The sequence below is a fragment of the Mixophyes fleayi genome, chromosome 2, assembly GCF_038048845.1.
Source record: "Mixophyes fleayi isolate aMixFle1 chromosome 2, aMixFle1.hap1, whole genome shotgun sequence".
In the NCBI taxonomy this organism is placed as follows: Eukaryota; Metazoa; Chordata; class Amphibia; order Anura; family Limnodynastidae; genus Mixophyes; species Mixophyes fleayi.
The window spans coordinates 209702271-209723887 of NC_134403.1; the positions used below are offsets into that span (position 1 = coordinate 209702271).

Here is a 21617-nt window from a genome sequence, read left to right on the forward strand (position 1 = left end):
GCAGATATTGGCATTGACTGGTGTAGATAATATGCTTTCTAGAAATGGGACAGATGACAATGTGATTAATTCTGTTGTGTTAGAGAAAGGCAATATTTCTTCCCAGGTAATATGCTTTGAAGATAGGGTAAATGGGAGGGAGGGCAGAGTGAAGATTTGTGTTCTGTGCCTGAACCAGCTGTACCCAGAGGTGTTGAGAAATGTGGGAGAGACACATAGTCCAGACCAACTGGAAATAGTGAGTGACAGCAATTCTTACATTGCTGCTGGGAAATGTAGTTCGAATGTTCACCACTCAGATCTCCATCTGAGTTCTGGTCAGTTGCTAGCCCACACTTACTTAGTCAGCTGTCTAACAGCTTAGAGGAGGTAGATGATGGGGCCCATACTCCCTGTTACTCTACACCCTCAGATAGATAGGTCCAAGGGGGAGGGGAGTGTCCTGTTCCGTAGCCCCCCAGATAAGAATCATATAGTGTATCCCACTGACAGGGAATTTTGTAGCTAGGAAGCAGGGCAGAGTGGAAGTAGGTATTCTGCTGTGCCAGAATTAATGGGTCCTCACTTACAGGAGTTTTTGTGGGAGGGAGGCGTTCTCTCAAGCAGCACCCTCAAAGAGATACAGTCAGTAAGAGTAGGTAAGAATGCAGAGGTTAGCCCACAGCTATTAAAGGACCAGAAGTCTCAGCTAAATGAGATATTTAACCCCTTCTTAACACTTCTGACCAGAGAACTATTGAGATCCAGCTAACAGCTATTCCATTTGAATCAGGGGGAATCTGTGGGAGATGGCCTGGGCAATGCCTGTCAATCCCCATGCCATCTCTTAAAAAGGGGAGGTATCAGAATGAGAGCATAAATCTGATGATGAAATAGAACATTGAATGTCAGGGCCCAAATAAGTATTACATTGATACATAGGAATGAACCTGATTTTCAACTCAGATAAATGTTTGACCAAATGTCTTTAAAAAGGAAACAATTAGCCCAGTAGGAGGTAATCACGTTTAGCAAACCCTTTTGTGAGGAGACCTGCTTAAGATATGCAGATCACCGACATCCATTGTGTTTGATCCTGTATTCCCCGATCTAATTGACTTCCTTTCAATAGGTAGTGTAAACACCATAGAACCATTAGGTGTGAATTAGAGAACCATATGCCTAGGTGAGAATCTTGCAGCCAAGGAAAGCATGTGAAGGCCTATACAAGCATATAAAAATATGAACTTCAAAGAAGATGTCTTCAAATTTCATATTTTGGGAAATCTATGTGGCACTCCATACTGAGGAGCAGAAATCACACCAGGGTTGTGAATGACAGGTACTGGCGGTATCCAGGAACAGCTATAATCACATATCTTTGGAAAAGGTATGTCACATTGTCATAATTCCATCATGTGTGGCATTTAAATGTGCGGGAGATTATGACCGGTTTATTGAAGGGGGAGTTATGTCTTTGGGATATATCTGTGAAGAATTACTCACAGGTCAAGACTTTGGGAATATTTGTGGGCAAACTATAGTGACACTCAGGGGACATCCCTGCCCCCCTATTAGCATTTACCCTGCCCCTGTGAATACCGTCCCATTTGATTTTGGTTAAAAAAAACATGTGTTGGGAAGGGGCAGGTGTCAGACTTTTTGGGAAATCAATTCACATTGATAAGCTGTCCATCTTCCAAGCCAAATTTCCCTTGGCCAGAATGCAATGATGTAAGTGCTAATCTGAATGCAAGCCCTTTTATTGTAAATTATTTTGCTTGTATATGTTTTATATCAGTTGTTTATTAATTATTTATCTTTATAATTGAATGCCCAGTACTTTGGTATATTAAATCTATAATTTAATATGTTGCGTCCTTGATACTCTAACGAATCCATTAGCCTGTTAAGAAGAAATAGCTCGACCAAGTTAACCCAGTGTGTGATTTGTTGATACATTAACAAGCTTAGTGTATGCTTGCATTACATTTGTGTAACAGTCTGGAGGTGTGAAGCTTTCAGCCTGTGCTTGCTGATGTGGGTCTTGCTAGTCTGTGGATAGCTGGAAGCCTTGTGTTCCAGTGTGGGACAGTATATTGGGGTCCTATTGTCCGTATTCAATAAGTGGTGGCAAACCTGAAGTGTCTGGGGGTGTGAGCACTGTTTGGGGGCGATTCAGTAGGTCTATAACCTGTGTGATCGGTGGAGAGAGACTGCGGGCTGAAATCGTGTGCAAGCTCATATAGCAAACACCCCAAACTCACAGCAGCTGGGAGCGTGTTCGTGACAGTTTGTGTAAAGGAAGCATGCACAATAAATGGTTAAGACAAAGATAAGATAGTTATGGGAGTAGTTTGCTGAAGTGTGCAATTCTGATTCTGTGTAACCAGAATACTATAAAAATATGAACTTGTAAATAATAAATCAGAGAATATTTTGAATACTCAGAACTTCCAGCTGTATTGAACTCAAACACAAACTGGTAAACTGACTGATTGGTGAAGACTCAAGGGTCTTGGAAACATCATAAGCAAGGAGGACAAAATAAAATGGCCAATGTATACAGAGGAATAAACATGTAGAACTGTTAATGGCACTTGACCCAATTTCTTCATATACACTAAAGTAACAAATTATTAGGTATTGATGACAGCACTTCACACCCTACTTCTTATTTGTACCATTATGATCTGCCCCACCTCCTTATTACCCTTCCCTACACTAACCACCTGTCTAGGGCTACCGTGTCTGTTCCCCTCCCCTAAAATTTTCACTTACAATACTTATTTTCAAGTCATGATTAGAAGGAATAGATTATTCTGGCTCACCTTATTTTGAAAGTAAAAGTATAAGATAGATTGTATAATACCCCACTCCAAAACAAAAAAAACAAACTACCATTTGGTGATATAGAGATCTTAGTATATTATTTCAAAATTGTGGAGGGTCTATACAAGTTCTACTTCTCCTACTTGCCCCTCCCCATCACCACTGGGCAAGAGGGGCTGGATCTCATACTGGACTTTGAAGCTGTTTATGTGAATAGCTGTTAAAGGCAGGCAAGATCTTGCATTTGAGCTATGAAACTGGTAAATAGTGTTGGACAACAATACAAGCACAGATATATAAAGTGTGTCGATATGTCAGTTGCAATAAATGTTTGCTTAGAAAAAAAAAAAGGAAGGGCGATTTGGGTGTTTAGCATTTGAGTGTATATTATCGCAAAAGGAAAACACAAGGGGGAAAAATCTCAGTATGTAATAGGTCAACAAAACTATAAGGGCTACCACCCTTATTATAATTTATTTATATAGCACTAATCATATTACACAGTGCTGTACTGAGAAAATACACCGATCAGCCACATTAAAACCACTGACAAGTGAAGTTAATAACATTGATTATCTTGTTACAATGACACCTGTTGAGGGGCTGGATATATTAGACAGTAAGTGAAGTCAGTTCTTGAAGTTGATGTGTTAGATCCTTATACTTGTCCTTTTTTTTTTCCTGCTTCTAAGAGACTTTGACAAAGGTCAAATTGTAATTGCTAGATAACTGGGTCAGAGCATCTCCAGGTTTTTTGGGGCGTTACCAGTATGAAGTGGTTAGCACCTACCAAAAGTGGTCCAAGGAAGGACAACCATGTAACCAGCGACAGGAAAAAAGCTTGATGATGTGTGTGGGAAGCAAAGACTAGCCCGTCTGGTCCAATACCACAGAAGAGTTACTGTAGCCCAAATTGCTGAAAAAGTTACTGCTTGCCGTGATAGAAGAGTGTTAGACTTGCAGCTTGCTGTGTAGAGGCAGACCGGTCAGAGTGCCCACCACCGCAAACTCCTACAATGGGCATGTGAGAACGTGGATGAAGGTGGACGATTAATTAAGTTTTCTTTAACATGTGGACAACCAGGTGAGTGTGTGTCGTTTACCTTGCGAAGAGATGGCATCAGGATACGCTATGGGAAAGAGGCAAGCTGACATTGTCTACAGCAGGGTTGTCCAACCCACGGCCCGCATGCAGCCCAGCACGCCTGTAGATGTGGCCCAGAAGGAGTTTTGGTTGTGGCAAGGGGGCAGCGCTCTTAATGGGGAAAAAAAAAAATCCTGCAAAAAAAAAAAGAAAAGAAACTACATACCTTGCGGTCACGTCAGCTGGTACTCCGGCTCCCTCCCTCGTCTCCTCCTCCGTGCGGCGCTCGCAGTGAATGTCGGGCATGATGTCATCACGCACAACATCCATTGCGGAGTGCAGCACAGAGGAGACACCTGCACGAGAAGAACAATCAGCAGCACAGAATTGGAGAAAAAAGAGAAGAGGACAGGAGAACAAGCCGATTAAAAGGTAAGTTAAGGGGGATTTTTTTTATTATTTCAAGGGACGCTGACCAGTGAATAAAAGTCACCTGGTCCTGGAGCATCATGGACCTTATCTCCCTGCTACATACTTCTACTTGTATTACTAATGGGGCATTATATATTATTCTCTTCGGCCCATTATAAGTTGTTATCCCTCAACTAACAGTGGTGTAATTATCAAAACAGGTCACAATTTGGGGTCACAGTGGTGTATATGTCAGGTACCGCAGGCCTGGTCAGGGCACCCTGATATACAATGCCTTGCTTAAATGATATTGCATCGTAACAATACAAAAAGTGATTATAGTATAATAACTAGAGGATTTTTTTGAACAGGGCAATTGAAAGGTAAGTATAGAGGGATTTGACAAAAAAGTGATATATATATATATATATATATATATATATATATAAAAAAAAAAAAAATCACTTTTTTTCTCATATATATAGATATGTGTTAACTATGTTTTCTATGGTTTTTTGGATGATCAGCTATCGTTATTGTTAGTGTATCTTATGTGCGGCCCAAACCAACTCGTCGTCTGCCAATGTGGCCCAGGGAAGCTAAAAGGTTGGACACCCCTGGTCTACAGCATCCCTCTGCCTATGTTCTGCTTGTAAACCTTGAGTCTTGGCATTCATGTGGATGTTACTTTGACACATACCACCTACCTAAACATTGTTGATGAACAAGTACATCCATTCCAGTGGCCTCTTTCAGCGGGATAATGTGCCATGTTGCACTTCAAAAATTGTTCAGGAATGGTTTGAGGAACATGACAAAGAGTTCAAAGTGTTGACTGTGGGCTGTGCTGGAAAAACAAGTCAGAGCCATGGGGGCTCCACCTCACAACTTACAGAACTTAAAGGAACCGCTGCTAACGTCTTGGTGCCAGATACCACAGGACACCTTCAGAGGTCCTGTGGAGACCATGCCATGATGGGTCAGAGCTGTTTTGGCAGCACAAGGGGGTCTATACAATATTAGGCAGGTGGTTTTAATGTTGTTGCTGATTTTTCATTCACATGACTGCCTGCCCCATTGGAGCTTACATTCTAAATTCCCTACCACCTACACATTGTCAGAAATCTTTGAGAGGAAACCCACAGAAACGCAGGGCGAACATACAAAGTCCACAGAAATATGGCATTTGTTGGAATTGAAACCATGACCACAGAGCTGTGAGACAGTAATGCTAACCACTGTGCTTTTTTTAATACTTTAACCCTGCTGAAGAGTAAAAACGACAGCCAGCCAGAAGAACAAGAGCTATGGCTTCCAAACTTAACTGGCAACAGATGACTGGGGATGTTGTACAGGCAACCCCTGGTGAAAATCTTAAAAAGACAGACAAGGCAGTGCGCTCTATGAGTGACTACTCCTTTTAGAGTGCAAAGGGATCATGCCTGTGTGGACATGTAAGCTTCTGCAGACTGCTTTTTTTTGTGAACTTGGCAAAAGCAGGATGACATTGAGCTCAGTCTCTACCATGTGTATATAGAAATGAAGGGAGAGAGACTCAGCAGCCAAGACTGTGCATCAAGATGACAGACAAAAATATGAAATAAAAAAAATAAAAATCTGATTTTTAAATGTGTATGCTGCGTATTTCATGAACTTGTAGAACTTTATAAGGAGTAATGGAGATCTCTCCAAATGATTAAGTAGTTTGTGGCTTAAACGGTTTTCTAATGGCACACGATATATGCATTATATGTGAAGAAACGGATTTATGTAAACAATATTGCGTGCAGTTTTGAAATTTTTTTTTTTTTTCCCTGTACAATTTTGTTGTATAATATGATTGTATCTGATTGGTTAATCACCACTATAAATATATGTATGGAGGGGATACATCCTGTACCTTGATAAAGATCTCACTTGGAATATCGAAACGCGATAGTTACTAAAGGTGCATTCATTGTGATATCTATTACTGACTATCCTGTGGAGGACTCTTTTGGACATGTTGGGAACTTGGAATCATCTTTAAACCCAGTGTCTGATATGCGCTCGACTATGGATTGATCTGGTAGGAATTTAGGTTACACTGAATGCTACCTACAGGGGATGTATTATGTTTTTAAGGCATTTTAATAAATTGTAACACATTTTAAAAGGCTAAAACGCCTAGATCCAGTTTTATTCTTTATTTGTATATACCTCTGAGTGATCTCGTTTGGAGCCAGAAAGAGGAATAGAAAAAGCCTTATGTTTGAAGCTGACTCATCTATTTAGATGTAAGCATATTACCATTAGGGGCTGAGGAGTTTCATCAATATTCACTCACGATTCTTGGGTGTCTGCAGTACGACGGATTTACCCACACGTTTGAAATGGATTTTCACCTATTCAGATGTAAGCATACCACCATTGGGGACGAGATTTCTCTATATTTCATCACAGATATTGGGTGTCTTTTCTTGAGAAGGAGCCATCTTCTCACGGGATGTTGAGCTCTAGGATAGAATGTACTTCACTAGATACGATATCTTTTATATGGAGCGATTTTCTGCACCCGTGGAACAGTGAAGATAAAAGATTGCTACAGATATTTGGACTGAACTCTGGTGACTGTATTATGCTATTTATTTCTCTGATGTGACAATCTAGCGCCATTTGCTGAACTTCGCTATATATTTTTGACTTTTTTGGCAGTTGTGGAAATTCCTTTGGTTAAGCAAGGCTGCAGGGGTTGTTGTTGAAGTGCTCTGGGAACATCTTTTTGTTTAGTATATTCGCTTCATTTCTATCCAATACCCCATTCATACTGCACCAAAATCCCGGGTTTTTGCCGGGGCGAGCTCAAACGACCTGGGTCTTGGTGCAGTATGAATGGTACAAGTCAAAAATCCCGATTTATCGAGGGGTAATTCCTGGGTCGGACCCAGGTTGCCTGCACTATGAATGGTGCAACCCGGGTTTTTCAACCCGGGTTGCACAGAAAACAAGCCGATTGGCTGTCTGCCTGTCTCTATATTAAATCTAACAGTTAATAAAAACTGTTCTTATTGCTCTAAACAAATTCACTGTCTGTTTAGAAGAGATAGATTGCTTGGCTGGGTTGACCCCTTAGATACCAGTGTGTGAAGTGTTAACTGTGTAGCTACCAGAGCACAGAGTGTGCACAATTGAGCAATTAAGTCATAGGTTTGTTATAGAGAAAAAAACAGTCACCTTTCAATGACATCACCATTTTTCAGCCAATGAAAACTGCTCTGGTGATGACTCCCACAAATTGCCAGGGCACAGACTTGTGCAGTATGAATGGGGTCAACCCGGGAAATTCCCGGGTCCGAGGTGCAGTATGAATGGTGTTTCTGAGCTGGGACGCTCCGAGCCCCGGCAAAAACCCGGCTTGAAAAACCTGGGATATTGCCGGGGCGGCAGTATGAAAGCGGTATAAAATAGAAATCCTATTCAACGAATGACCAGCTAGATGCCTGTTTACAGTTAGGAATCAGTATCTACTTGCCACTAAACATGCCCTCAAGTTTTTAGACCACATGCTCTGCAGTCAAGTTGTATTTGCACTGTTGCAGTCAACAGTATTTTATAGAAAGCCTTTAAGGTTGATAAAGTTATGTTAAATATTTAATAAAGCTGTAGCCATTTATAGCAATATTTTAGTTTGTGTGTTTTTTTAAACTTGCACCAAATAAGAGGATGGTAAATCACCATACTGTAAGGGAACAAAAAGTATATCATGACACAAGTCTGGCCATCTCTGCAAGCATAGTCAAAATATTTACTTATACATGTATAGATATCTTTTTATTATTATAGATGAGTTTAAAAGGAAAATTCAGGACAAAAAAGAATTTCAAAAACAGTGTTTATCTCAAATTTACATAAACAAAATGTTCCTCATCGAAAGTATTATCTGGTAAATTACAGTCAAAGCTGAAAATGTGGGCTTTTATGGGTTTATAACAACGTTGGTAAATAAGGCAAAGCAGATACAGGAACATTCTGCAGTTTTCAAGTCCAATAACAAGTTGCTTAACACATTAGATCTATAGAAATAAAATACACAGCGAACACAAATATTTACAATAAAAAATAAAAAAATGTAACCAAAGGTAACCAAATATAAAACAAGACAACTTTTTAGGTCACTTCAGTGCCTTGCAAGCTCTTTCCAAGCGACTCTGTAAAAAAAACAAATAAAAAAAAAAAAGACAATAGACATCCAAGTTACTAAACCTGTTCAGAAGAGTTTTAAACAGATTCACTTACATGTAAAAGGTGGGAGGGGAACAATTTTCATATTCAGCTAACCATTTAGAGAGTCACATTTAAAACTATACACAGTACTTCTACTCATAAACCAAGTACCTATACATGGAGTAATCCTGAAGCAGCAATATGAATGGAGTCTACAAGGGGTAGTCTGCAGCATTTGCACAGTATAACCTATTCTGAACACTTGCATATCTGTCACCAATTTTAAAATGGTAAAACCTTGTTCCAAACTAATTATTTGTTCTCAGTAAGGTGACTCTTCAGGACAATATTCCTTTGATTGCTTTTTTTGAAAAAAATAAATAAATAAAAAAAAACACAAAACAAAAAACCTTATTTCAGAAGTGACATTTTAGATGATAGTTTTTAAATACCGCAAAACATGTTGGCTTTTGTTTAGTTCAGATTATACAACTATACTAGTTTCATAATATGCAAATAAGTAAAGCATATGTCCACTTTCCACTTCATAAAGTGCACCCAATCATACAATCTGCAAAGCTATTTTTGGGATTGTGGGCCCAGATATAAATGCACATTGTGGAAAAAGTAATTATATAATTCCAATGTTCGAATTGTAATCTGTTTTTGATCATATCTTACATTTTTGTTTTGCTCCTAAGATACTGTACACTTGAGCTTCATTTACGTCAGACCCATTTTCCACTTTGGAAATTACCCAAATGCAAACAATGAGCAACCATTTGTGCGCTTGCTAGCAAAGATGTCAACATGAGTAAATTCATCACGTAAAAGGTTAACTTACTTTTGGACCCCTTTAAATAATTACTACTTTTACATGTTTCTCCTAAAATACTGATCACTGCAGCCAACACAAAAATTAGGATAGCAGGATATCGAGAATGCCTCCATTGTGACACTTATGTTTTATTATTATTATTATCATTTATTTGTTAGGTTTCTTATTACATTGGTATTTGTGACATAAAAATGTACTTTGCCCATATAAGTGAATCAAGTTTGTGCAAAAGGTGCCCCATTGAAAGTCTAAGACACATCCTGTTCACCACCAGCAAGAAGAAAGATGCATTGGGGTGGGACAACAAGGAAGAGAGATGGTCAATGACCACGCACCAAGCCGGGAACTCCCCAGAAAACGTGCACTCTCCACTCATAGAAGCTCATGTTAATATTTCATTTTTGCATGCAAGCACAAAATATAGGACTATACTGCATCTATAGCTCACTTTCAGTATAGGAGACAGTATAAAAAACATAAATAAAAATAAAAAAAACACAACTTACCGATAAAAGCTTAATGTTTTCCAATGCCCTCTTGTCCAGACTATTTAAGTTCACATCCAGGTCATCAGCTGTCAGACGGATATGCTGTATAGTCAGAAAAGAATTTAGATACAAAGCTAATGACCATGTGCCTGCTAAACATAATACAAAAGAGGCAAAAGGAATTAACTTAGAAGGGAGAGAATCCTAAAGCTTTCCATTCACACAATCTCAGAAATTCTATCATAAACATGCAGGGCTTACCTTTCCATCCCTTGCAGGTAAATTAATGAACAAATCATTCATGCCAGCCAGTGGGCTCCCATTGGCAGAGAAAGTATACACTGGTTCTTGCAACCCTGGTGTTCTAAGCGCTGGTGTTTTAAATAACCTAAAACAAAACCAGTGTTATCAAAGTAAAAAAAGAATAAAAAAAAAAAAAACCAAAAAAAAAAACCCCATTGCTATATATAAATTAATTTAACATTACAGCCGAGATTGGATGGTGTAAATTTCTTCCTGTGTGTAAATTGTGCCAGGTATTCTATGAGCAGCTCTCCACTCTGCCATTAGGGTTAATAAAGTGCAACGTCTGTCTCCCTTAGGCTTTAAACACACTAGGCAAAACAATTGCACCTTATTGACATGTATTTGGATGTGTCATTACATAGATTACCGATCTATAATAAGTGTACTCCATATATAATAAGGCACTACACACACAAACCATGCTGTGTTCCAGAAACACTATGCACTTCATTTTAATTTGCCAGAGATTAATGATCTCTAGGATGACTAGTCATCCTAGAGACCACTTCATGGCTGTGCCATGAAGTGGTCACATCCAAATATAACAAATGCATTCTGCCTCCAGTGTATCTTTTATGTATGAGGCCTAAGGGTAAGATTGTTTTTTTTTACAATGGTTGTTCTCTTGATGCTTTTACTGCATGTTTAATACAGCTTAAATAGAAAATAATTTAAAGATATAGAGGCCACATATCTTCATGGTAATCACACTTTGTCTGCAAGTGTTAGATTGAATTAAAGAAGGCAATGTGCATGGCCGTACAGGTCTTGAATTGTAAATTTGTACAGACGGCAAGCTAAACTGATCAAGCCCAAATTTTGTAATTACATTTGAGCCACACAAACATTTTTAGGATGGAGGTTAAACACAATAGCGGGTATCATCATATCTGTATAATATACCTCCTGCAATAAGGTATTTATAAGATTACACATTATAGAACAGCCTGTGCCCAACACAAAACAGTTGACGCTCCCCCCAAATTACTACACCAGCTTGCACCCCTACAAAAGTACACACTTGACTAAACTGGCTTTAGTCCCAACAAAGTCATACAGTAGCCCATGCTCCTGTAAAAAAATAAAGAAACTTCTATTGTATCAGCCTGTGTCCCAAGAAAAGTACACTTCAGCTCAAAACAGAGCTTACACATGTGATGTCACTCCCCTTCCTATAAATGATTACATGCCGCTTACAATGTAGTGATTTACTCTGTCAGAAAAAAAACAGGGAAACACTAAACTGTATGTAGCAACACACAGCATTTGCGGCATAAGTGACTGATGAGGTCACAAAATTGGAAGCCTTCACAGCTTCTAAACAGACTTTAGAAAAACATACTGAATATTATTTTCTATATGGTGCTAGATGTTTTACATCTTCATTTAAGCAACAAAAACATTGCTATTAATAACTAAACAAATTAGAACATACAGTAGCAAATTGCAACTGCTTTGTACAAGAATAGAATTTACTAATATTTTGAGCAACATTTCCAATTTATATTGAATAAAATAGTATGGGGATGACACTAGGTACAGCGGTGACCTAATGCTCCCCTATCTTCATGTGCACACACAAGTTACCTGGTATCAATTTTGGGTGTGACCATTGGGGTGTGGCCCACTACTGAAGAGTCTGCCAATCTGCTGCTAGAAGGTGTTGTACGGCTTCTTTTACTGGTTGAATGAAGAATTATATTAATAAAAAAAAAAAAAAACACAAAAAAAACCAAGTATTTTCATATTGACATTTTTCACTTATCCCTTGATTAAACAAAAAAAAAAAAAAAAAAAAAAAAAAAAAAAGGGTTTTAGCCTGAAAAGTACTAAAGTATTGTTTGCAGTGGAATGCACATTCTGCATGAAACAGGAGTTGGTATGGAAACATAGTAAGTGAAGAAAGGGTTGCCAAGCATCAAACACTAGTCGAGATTTTGAAATTATCCAAACCACAATGAAGGCTTCATGCTCCACGAGTCAAAAACAATAAAAAACAAAAATACCATGTTAAAAATGTTACATTGTAATGCTCTAGTGTCACCTCTAAACTCTCGAAGGGTGTCATACGAGTAGTGTTTGTGACATTTAAAATAAATCCTGAAGCTGTACAGAATTCAATGGTAGTGGTTTCCCTGTCAAACAGCTTTCCCATTGCACAAAATGTCCCCCTTCAGAAGATTTTACATTTGCCTTGAAACATACCAATATGAGGGAACACTAATAACATCTCAGTACTGACTATTTTACAGCTACTGGAGCATGCCAGGACTTACAGTAATAAACATTGTATAGCGTTTTAGTGTGCTCTACAGAGGAAAATTAGGAGTAAACGTTTGAAAATAGCCAAAACCTGGACAGGGCTAAACTGTACGTGTAATACCATTGAAGTTTGTGTTTTTGTCACCAGCAAAACGTTCCAGCAAGATGAAAATGCGTTCGCTTATTTGGCCTTTTAAAGTAGGACATTGTAGACACAGCAAATAAGATTCAGCATTGCACTGGTAAGGACAGCAAGCCTACATGAAAATACAAAAAAGTCTTACCTCTTAAGAGTTGTATTTGCAGCAGAAATTCTCGCTTTCCTTGCAGTGCCAAGTTTTTTGGTGGAAGCTTTTGCCTGAGATAATGCAGACCAGAAGTCAGGTTTCACACAACTAAAATTCATACTACCAATATTAAGGAATACCAAGTAAACATTGTACTTAAAAGCAGTGAAGCAGAGTTCCTCAGAACATAATGGACATGTTTATAGTAAATTACTGTGAGGTTAAGCACAGAAGTGTACATAAAGTGTCCCCTTGAAAATGGTATGAAAATAAAAAGCAAACCGAATAAAGCACTACTACCTTGTTAAAATATTTTAATTACAGAGCCCCTCCCCGTCAGCTCTGTAATACAGAATCCAAACTCACGTTTGTTCTTTTCCCGATGACACTCTTCACTGGAAAGTTTTCCACTGCTTCCACGGAGTCAACCTTTGTTTTTTTGCCTATATGAATCAACACAAATAAATCCGATATCTATTACAATGTAGGAAGAGCTCTGCAATACTAATGATCTCTTGGATAAATCTACCATTGAAAATATTGCTGCGAGTAAAAATCACCAACCTGCCAAGCAAGCACTTTCATGCCAATGAATACACACATTAAAATAGCAAAATGAATGCTTCAGTGAATAGAGCAAGAGTTAATTTGCAGAGTAGAATCAAATCCTGTAACATTATACCCATCGGTCAGTATTTAATTTTACTGAAGTATATGCTGGATATTAGATTTGTATATAAACTTAATGTAATGGGCTTCTGGTGTTAATGAAGTTAGACAAGCTGCAGAAAGCTCATGCATTCTCTATAACACACCTGCCTCCCGGGCATCAGTATTTAGGCAATATGGTGATGAAGTCAAGGCACAAAAACAAGCTGAGGCTTCAGTCCAATGCACAAAGGCAGCCGGTTTGGACCATCTAGTTAGCTAGCAAATGAACTAACAGCTAGAAATAGACAAATGGATCACTGAGCTACAATAATCTATTACTGACCTACCTTTCTCAGCTACAGCAAACAAACACTAAGGTGGAAGATCTTTAACAGTCCTGATGGATGACTCATCCATCAATGGAAAAGAACCCAGATCACGAAAAAGCATGCCAAATACCATGAGAAGCTACGCTAAGTTAGAAAATCATACTCAAACCCGACAGCTTCAGAAAGGTGAAAGGAAGGAAAACTGGTGCTGGTTATAATTACATGTGGATAAAGTTCACCTACATGCACCAAATGTAGAGAGCTCTATATTTTCCCAAGGAAATTATGTACCCCACAGTTGAAGGGGTTCAGAGATATAAAGGGAACTTTGTGACATTGCTGGATTTTTATAGACGTTTGGAGGAGGTGTAACAAATCCGATTTCTTTTTTTTTTTTTTATACATTTACTTGTCATAGGATAGACTTCTGTAGATTCCTCAAGCATTGGACACATGTTATTGTCTGATCATGCTCCCGTTATGAAATAGGCAGACAATTACATCCTTATTGTTAATCCTGTGTGGCCAAATCCAGATTATATGTGTAACCACATGCAAGCAATAAAAATGTATTTCGGAATGCTGGGAGTCGAATTTAAATAGATACCACTGCCACGATAATGACCAATACTGCTGTGGAAAACATAGAAAGCAGGGAGCAGATAACCGCATTTCACAGAATAGATATGAATGGCATGGATGCAGAGTTAATGGAGGCTTTACATGCAGTCCAGAAAACTAATGGAAATCTGTCAAGGAAACGAAAACAGCCACTAATTGAACTAGGCCGTATAGCTATGCAGACATATAAAATTGATAGTTAATCTTATCAAGTGGGGCCTTGAATCAAATACGTACTTCCTGGATTAATGCAAAAAAACCAAAACAAACACAAAAAAAAAAAAAAAAAAAAAAAGAGCTGCACGCATCTGCACTTGTTTACACCTGGAGGGACGGTCTAAAACAGACAAAGTACACAAAATCGTGTTTGCATAATTGAAAATAGATGCAAGCCTGCACAGAGAGACCTGTTAATTCCAGGGGCCTGATTGGTGGTCTAAAAGCACAGATAGTGGTTGTCAGTACCAACTAGCCATTTCTGATTAGTCAATTGTGTATTTACCTTTGCAGCAGATTGGTGCTTTCTGCACTGACCGTGCATGTATTGTGTGTGTTGTGGGCATATTTAAAAAAATTTTGCAACTTTCATTTATACACAAGGAGTATTATATCTGCTGCCTTATATCTAGTCTAATAGTGAATGCATTTTTCGCTATTAAAACAAATGTGAAAACCAGGTAATAAGGATAAGAAAAGTTATGTGTATGCATGTGTGGGTGTATGCATGGCTAACATACATTTAATGTACATGTTACAGATACAGAGCTTAGATGCAACTTGCAATGCGCGAGTCAGCATTTGGGCATAAATACAGGTTTTTACAGGCAGCTTTTTTTTTTTTACACCCAACATGTGTCCAACTGTGCATCATGCCCACAGAGACTTCATTACACTATATTAGCTAGGTATCTAAGCATGTAGAAATGAGTGAGCTGGACCCGTTCATATATTGCTTGGAACCCATGCTATCCTGCTAATGAATGAAAAGACAGGTTTATGTAAGAGATAAAATTTGATTGTGAAATCTGCAGGAATGGGGAGTGAAGACATACTGACCTTTTTTGACAGGTTTAAATGGTGTTTGAGAAACACTTGATGTTATTTGCTCCATGTCTACATTCACCTAATACAAACAGACCATGACAAAACAATTGAGTGTGTTTATTGCCGCTAATTGAGGAGATATACACCATTGCATACATTGACCAATCAATATTCACGAAAAGAAACTAAAGTCAGTGGCCTGGAATACTTATTTACTAACAGGGCACTAGGTAGTAAGTACATTGCAGTAAATATAAATTAAGAAGCTAACAAAAGCAAAATAAAAAAAAATAAAAATTCTAAAACTCAATGTATAAGACATTTAATGGGGTATACAATGTTTTACGCTGCAAGGATAACAGGTTTATCTAAAGAATGCCAATTACTTCAGACAATAAATGTGATTGTAACAGCTTTTAGGGCAGCTACATTATAACTTAAGAACTGGCCTGAGTACATCATACCCATTACAAATACGAACAAAAATTAGCAATCTAATAATATAATGTATAATTGGCTGGAATCAACCTTAATTATTGTCAAACTTAGTTTCTAGTTGCTAAATACGGCACTTTGCATTCAATCCACGCTCTGCAAGCTTTTAACAATAGACTACAACTTTTCTGCACAATAAGATATTAAAAGAAAAGGACATCCATAACAGGTTATTAAAATGCCCTCTTAACACCAACTAGTGAAACGGGGTGTTTACCCACCTACTGATCTGGTGCCACTACTTCTACCAGAGATAGTGACTGGAGAATTTGAAATTCCCATGACTCTGCAACCAATGTGCTGGATAAATCGATTATCTAATAAAGGTAGGGCTGTAGCACTGTTATTTTAGGTGGAAGATTTATTATTAAAAGGGTTTCTTCACAAACAAGTAAAAATAAATGTTATGTAGCATATGTAAAGTAATAGTACTCACCTCTAGCAACCCTAGAGGTGAGTTAGAGGGGTTTGCACCTCTGTGAAAACCCCAGAGTCTGGCTGCAGGCCCAGCACCTCTGTTCTTTCTGCACCTTGCTATGTGAAACCATGGTGGAGTATGAACTACAACTAGTTGGTCTACCCTATCTAGACACAGCTTGGAATATTCTCTAAACTGTGCCAACAAATTTTAGTTCCAATTGCACCTTGCTGTGCAAGCTTCTGTAAAACGAGGTTTAGAGAGAACACAGGCACTGGTTGAACGGACATAAGGCATGTCTGCAGACGAGTATTCATGTATATTACACTACCCACAAGTAGTACATGGCTCAACTATGTTATTCTTAAAGTTTTCCTTTAAAGTAGACTTGTAATTAATAGTCAGTAGAAGCAGCCATTTTGTGGGAAATTAAACCAAACAATTCATTAGATACTCGTTCGTAGATAATGAAAGAAAAGGAATATCGATTCAGCCCACAAAATGGCTATTGATATGTGTTAAGAACCAGGTGCTGTCAATTTTAGAGCGCAACTATTATTTGTAACCATGTAATGTGAACTCATAATGGAGATAAATTAAGAATTTCATGATAAAAACAAAGCCAAGTATTACTTGTAACATACTTATGATTGAAACACCACAAAATGTAAGATTAACAGATGCCATGACTTGTGAGAGCAAGGCAACTGGCAAGCTACATAACTCACATTTGCGGCTGCCTCTAAAGCTTCTCGGCTGCCTCCTCCTGCTGTGCAATAAGAGAAAGAAAGGAAAACAAATAATTGTTAATTGGGGGGGGGAATCAAGGTTCCCATATTTTGTTATATGTTAAAAACATTGTCAGTCATGCAATGGAGCTACATTTAGGACATAGGGGGAAATTCAATTTAGCATGAGATTCTGTAGGAGCTTCACCCGATATGCGGCTGTGCCTATTTCCAGTTATCACACCTATGTATCTCATCACACGAGACTTCACTTGAATTGAATTTCCCTTGTAGGGTTTCTATCATTCCATCGGGATTCAATATATGGCTGATGCTTTATCAGCAAGAGAATGCATTTTCAAAAACATCCTCAGTTAAAAAAAAAAAGGAGTCCTGCTAATCTTCATTATTTGTGTGGATTTACAGTAAACTTAAGCTAGTGACAGGGTTAGAGACAACCATGGCAGATGGACATTCCATAAGCACTAGTAGTCTCATCTGAGTAAATGGCACCAAGTATGGACAGATGTGGCTCACAAATTAAATATGTAATTAACACTGCAACATGGTCAGGTTCATGGTAACAATTTTGGACTACCATGGACCATGGTTTCATATAATTTATAGCTAGTCTGGTTGCAGGAGCAGACCTCAGTGACTTTGAAAGACGGGTGAATTTACAAGTGCAATGACCAATCATCTCTAGTTGCTAATGTTTCAGAAGCAACTGTGCCTACGGTGATATCAGGATGGAACTGGGCAGAAGTGCATTCTCCAGAATTCCGATAGTCAGGCAGTACTTAAAGTAAAAGGCATGCAAGTAACTTCAGATCAACAGACTGCAGTTTTTAAACAATGGAGTAAGCATTTTCAGCAAAAAAATGGTCCAATCACTCCACTGGTTTCCGTGTATAAATAGTCTATCCCACCTGATAATGCACATTTGGAAGTCCAGTGGTGCAAGGAGCACAGGCAATGAACTACCAGGAAGAGGAGAAATGGGATATGATCAGATAATTCATCCCTCCCCCTGTTTTTGACAAAAACGAGTACACATATACTCTTGCTTCAGACGTTGAAGAGTTATGGTGGTTCCATAATGTTCTGGGGACACATTTTACTACCATGAATTTAATGTAATCGTTCCCTTAGAGGGCAAGATTGAAGTGAATCGTTACTTAAGGGTACTGAGTCAAGATGAAAACATCCAAATCCAGAGTACATGTGGTCACCCAATGGTATGAGAATAATCCACCAATATTAATGGCCTTCTCAGTCACCAGTTCTGAATCCAATCAAGCATCTTTGGGATATTCTAAGTATTTACACCATAAGCCGCCAGACACAAGATGAGTGAATTTCTTGCATGAATGGTGCTACATACAACAGCACAATTACAGACTCAACGCTATAGTGCATACATACTATACAAGCCACACCTGGTGGCCCAATGTCCCAAGAGACTTTACATTGGCCTTTCCACTTTTCATCTGCTACCTGTACAAATGAATTGCATTGTTACAGCTGAAGTTACTACAAAACAGCTTAATAAGCGTTGTATATTAAGGTATGTTTTGCCTTCATTAACTTATGCATTACATCATCCCAACAGTTAACATGACAAGCTCATTCAACAAGTTAAGACAAAATGGGTCAAATGTGAAGGCCTTTGTCAAATACAACTAATGAGCTAAATCATACAATGCTTGTTTCTTATATGATCTGGAGTAGCTGAGGTTTTCTAGGGAAGACATGCATTATGGAAAGCTATGCACAAAAGAAAAAAACAAACAAAAAAAACGAAACCTTACCCAAGAAATCAATCCAACACATCTCTCGGATAGCCACTGGTAGTTTGATGAGCTCAATATTATACAGGCTATCAACATCTTTCACATTGTTCGCAGCAATGAATTTTAATTCCTCTACTGCTGTCTTGACTGAAAGAAAAGAAAGTTGTTGGTTTTTGTTTTTCTTACATTGCCAGGGTGCATGGGACACTGCAATTATCAATTCATTGCGCTTCAAGCAAGCCCTGGACCTAGCCTGAGTGAGGTGGTGTCACAAGATTCTTCTTCTAACCAAAAATAACCACATACTACCAAATCGTCACTGACTCGTGCTCTTAGGGATATTGCAAAAGCCCACCAGGTCTTTGCAGTCTTGGTGTTTCCTCATGCTGCAGCTGTTGTATGGAAGCCAGTAAAGCTAGTTGTCTGTTAAAACTATGATTGAACATCCCCAAGTCTGTATGTGGCTTCGATAACGTGGATAGAACATTGCATTGTAGTGTAACTTGCAGCTACCCATTCTGACTTCAGCACAACTCTAGTATACGAAAACTACCTGCAGAGCAGACACACTCTGGACTTCACACGACGAGGTCAATACGAATTTCACTTTGTACTGACCACAGGCATTACAGCTATTTTTTTTAGTTTAGGCTGAGAGGCCCTTTAGATACACATTTTTTGGAAGTCTGAGAGTAGTAATCTTTTTATGGTATATTTGAACACAATTTCTCATGATTTCCATAAACATCTAAAATATTTTTTATTTTTCCACTGAAAAGCGATAGAAACAATGAGCTTTAAAATTAGGAGAGGGGAGAGGCAGGACAGCCAAATATACAAATTCAGCAATAAATTGCTTAATAAAATGATGTACTTGGGTGGGTTGTATACCCTATCACCGAATATTTCAACAACTCTCACTTGAAAACACAAAAGTATCAATTAGCAATTTTTTTATTTTTTGGAAAGCCCAGGATCTGTGCTTTCATGTCCAAACAAACCCAAAACAAAACACAATAGTGAAAGAGTGTGGTAACTTCAAGCTTTCCTTAATAGAGGAAGGGCCCCTCTATCCACAAGACTAAGGGGACAAAGGTCCTCAGAGTCCTCTTTGCTACAAGGCTTCAGGCTCGGAAACTAGCCCAGAACGGAAGGCATCAGAGGTTTATATTTTTCAAACAAATAATGAATGCTTCAGTACTTGACGAGAGCTTTAATATATCACTCATCAAAAAAAAAACAAAAGCTTGCCCAGAAGGATCAGAAAGATAATTACTTTGACTGTCAAAGTCCTTGATGAATGAAGCCAGCTTCTCATTTTTTACAGTGCGGTTTTTCTGTCCGCGGTTGGTTCTTTTCCTTGCTGGTGCCATGATGATACTGGAGGTTCCTAAGAATTGTGGTTAAAAGATCCAAATGAGTGTGATTGTAAAACATTTCTCTTTCCCTACATTTTCAAGTTGCTCACAGACAGAGTTATGGGATTTTATATTTGTTGTGCTACACAACTATATAGGTTACCACATTAAAGGGGATTCTTCTGCCTTTTAATTAGAGATAATTATGTCACATACAGCACTCACCTGAGCATATGTGGGTGTGAAAATGTGGCTGGAGAATTGCATTGCTTGATACCAAAAATATACCTCATATTTTACCACCTCATGCCCAACGTATAAAATTCTGATTGGGCAGCACGGTGGCTGTGTGATTAGCACTCCTGCCTTAGAGCACTGGGGTCATGAGTTCAATTCCCGACCATGGTCTTATCTGTGTGGAGTTTGTATGTTCTCCCTGTGTTTGCGTGGGTTTCCTCCGGGTGCTCTGGTTTCCTCCCACAATCCAAAAACATTCTAGTAGGTTAATTGGCTGCTATCAAAATTGACCCTAGTCTCTCTGTCTGTGTATGTTAGGGAATTTAGACTGTAAGCTCCAATGGGGCAGGGACTGATGTGAATGAGTTCTCTGTGCAGCACTGCGGAATCAGTGGCGCTATATAAATAAATTATGACGATTCTCACCATCTATATTTCTATGGCCATCTTAAATCCCTGAGATAACATACACTACATAGCTTGATGATGTCGCCATATTTCAATCCTATTACACAACCATACCAAACAGAAAAACACACACACCTGCTAGGAAGCTGCCAACAATATTAGGCCAATCACATAAGGTGCACTTCCTGTTGTGTATCCCGAGAACAGCACTTCCTGTTAGTTGGCAGATCCTGGATTTTATTATCTATTTAAAATGCAGCACAAGGGGTCTGCAGCACCATACATATTGGGTTAGAACATATAACAAGAGTACAAAATAACAGAAGTGACAAGAATTATAAACAAGTTTACGTAATTACAACACATAAAATTATGTAAGGAAAACGATAGGAGACATTCCTATGAACGTGTTTAACCCTAAACAGCTATCTGCACGACCGTCTCTGTGCAAATTAGCAAAACTACATTATACTGCAAACTGCGTCCAGCAGGTAAGTAAATTAGTAATGGACAATATTAACAAAATGGACACTATAATTTCCAGTAACTAATCTCCAGAAACCAGGGAGGCAGCCGTTCCTCCCGGGTACGGAAACCGTACACCATTCATGTAGTCAGCGCCATAGTGAATGCGCTCTGTCCGGACGCTGGATAACAACAACACATTAAGTAGAGCCCGATCATAATCTATACCATTAGCTATACACCCCCTATATAATATCAACCAGACACCTCACCTCCACCGTCCGTTCAGCCCAGAAACCAACAGGACAGATTCAAAATCAGCCGCCACCGCCTACAAGCAGCCAATCCAATACCGCTAAACACATTACGCGTATACAAGG

At 38.6% G+C, this 21617-nt stretch overlaps 1 protein-coding gene across 3 annotated transcripts; it reads right to left on the reverse strand.

The window, feature by feature from the left end:
* Nucleotides 1–8160: 8160 nt before the first annotated feature.
* Nucleotides 8161–21593, reverse strand: CDCA8 (cell division cycle associated 8). 3 transcript variants are annotated; one of them, XM_075195418.1, is made up of 11 exons: nt 21510–21593; nt 20046–20159; nt 18788–18916; nt 16977–17014; nt 15348–15414; nt 13057–13133; nt 12688–12761; nt 11729–11821; nt 10097–10223; nt 9854–9937; nt 8161–8493 (listed from the first exon to the last, which is right to left on the reverse strand). In XM_075195418.1, the coding sequence occupies exons 2-11, from the start codon at nt 20140–20142 to the stop codon at nt 8458–8460; spliced, it is 822 nt and encodes a 273-aa protein (XP_075051519.1). In that variant the 5' UTR covers nt 20143–20159; nt 21510–21593; the 3' UTR covers nt 8161–8457. The 3 variants fall into 3 exon arrangements, with proteins under 3 accessions (XP_075051519.1, XP_075051518.1, XP_075051520.1); XM_075195417.1 differs by having other exon boundaries at nt 16977–17017; XM_075195419.1 differs by lacking the exon at nt 18788–18916 and having other exon boundaries at nt 16977–17017.
* Nucleotides 21594–21617: the final 24 nt, after the last annotated feature.

Bases quoted from the DNA above. Each gene is read 5' to 3' on its own strand.
- CDCA8 (XM_075195417.1), bottom strand. From the start codon at position 20,142: ATGGCACCAGCAAGGAAAAGAACCAACCGCGGACAGAAAAACCGCACT. The intron at 13,134-15,347 runs GTCAGTATGTCT...TGATTCATATAG, and splicing joins ATTTAAACCTGTCAAAAAAG to GCAAAAAAACAAAGGTTGAC. The intron at 11,822-12,687 runs GTAAGACTTTTT...TCATTCAACCAG, and splicing joins GCAAATACAACTCTTAAGAG to TAAAAGAAGCCGTACAACAC.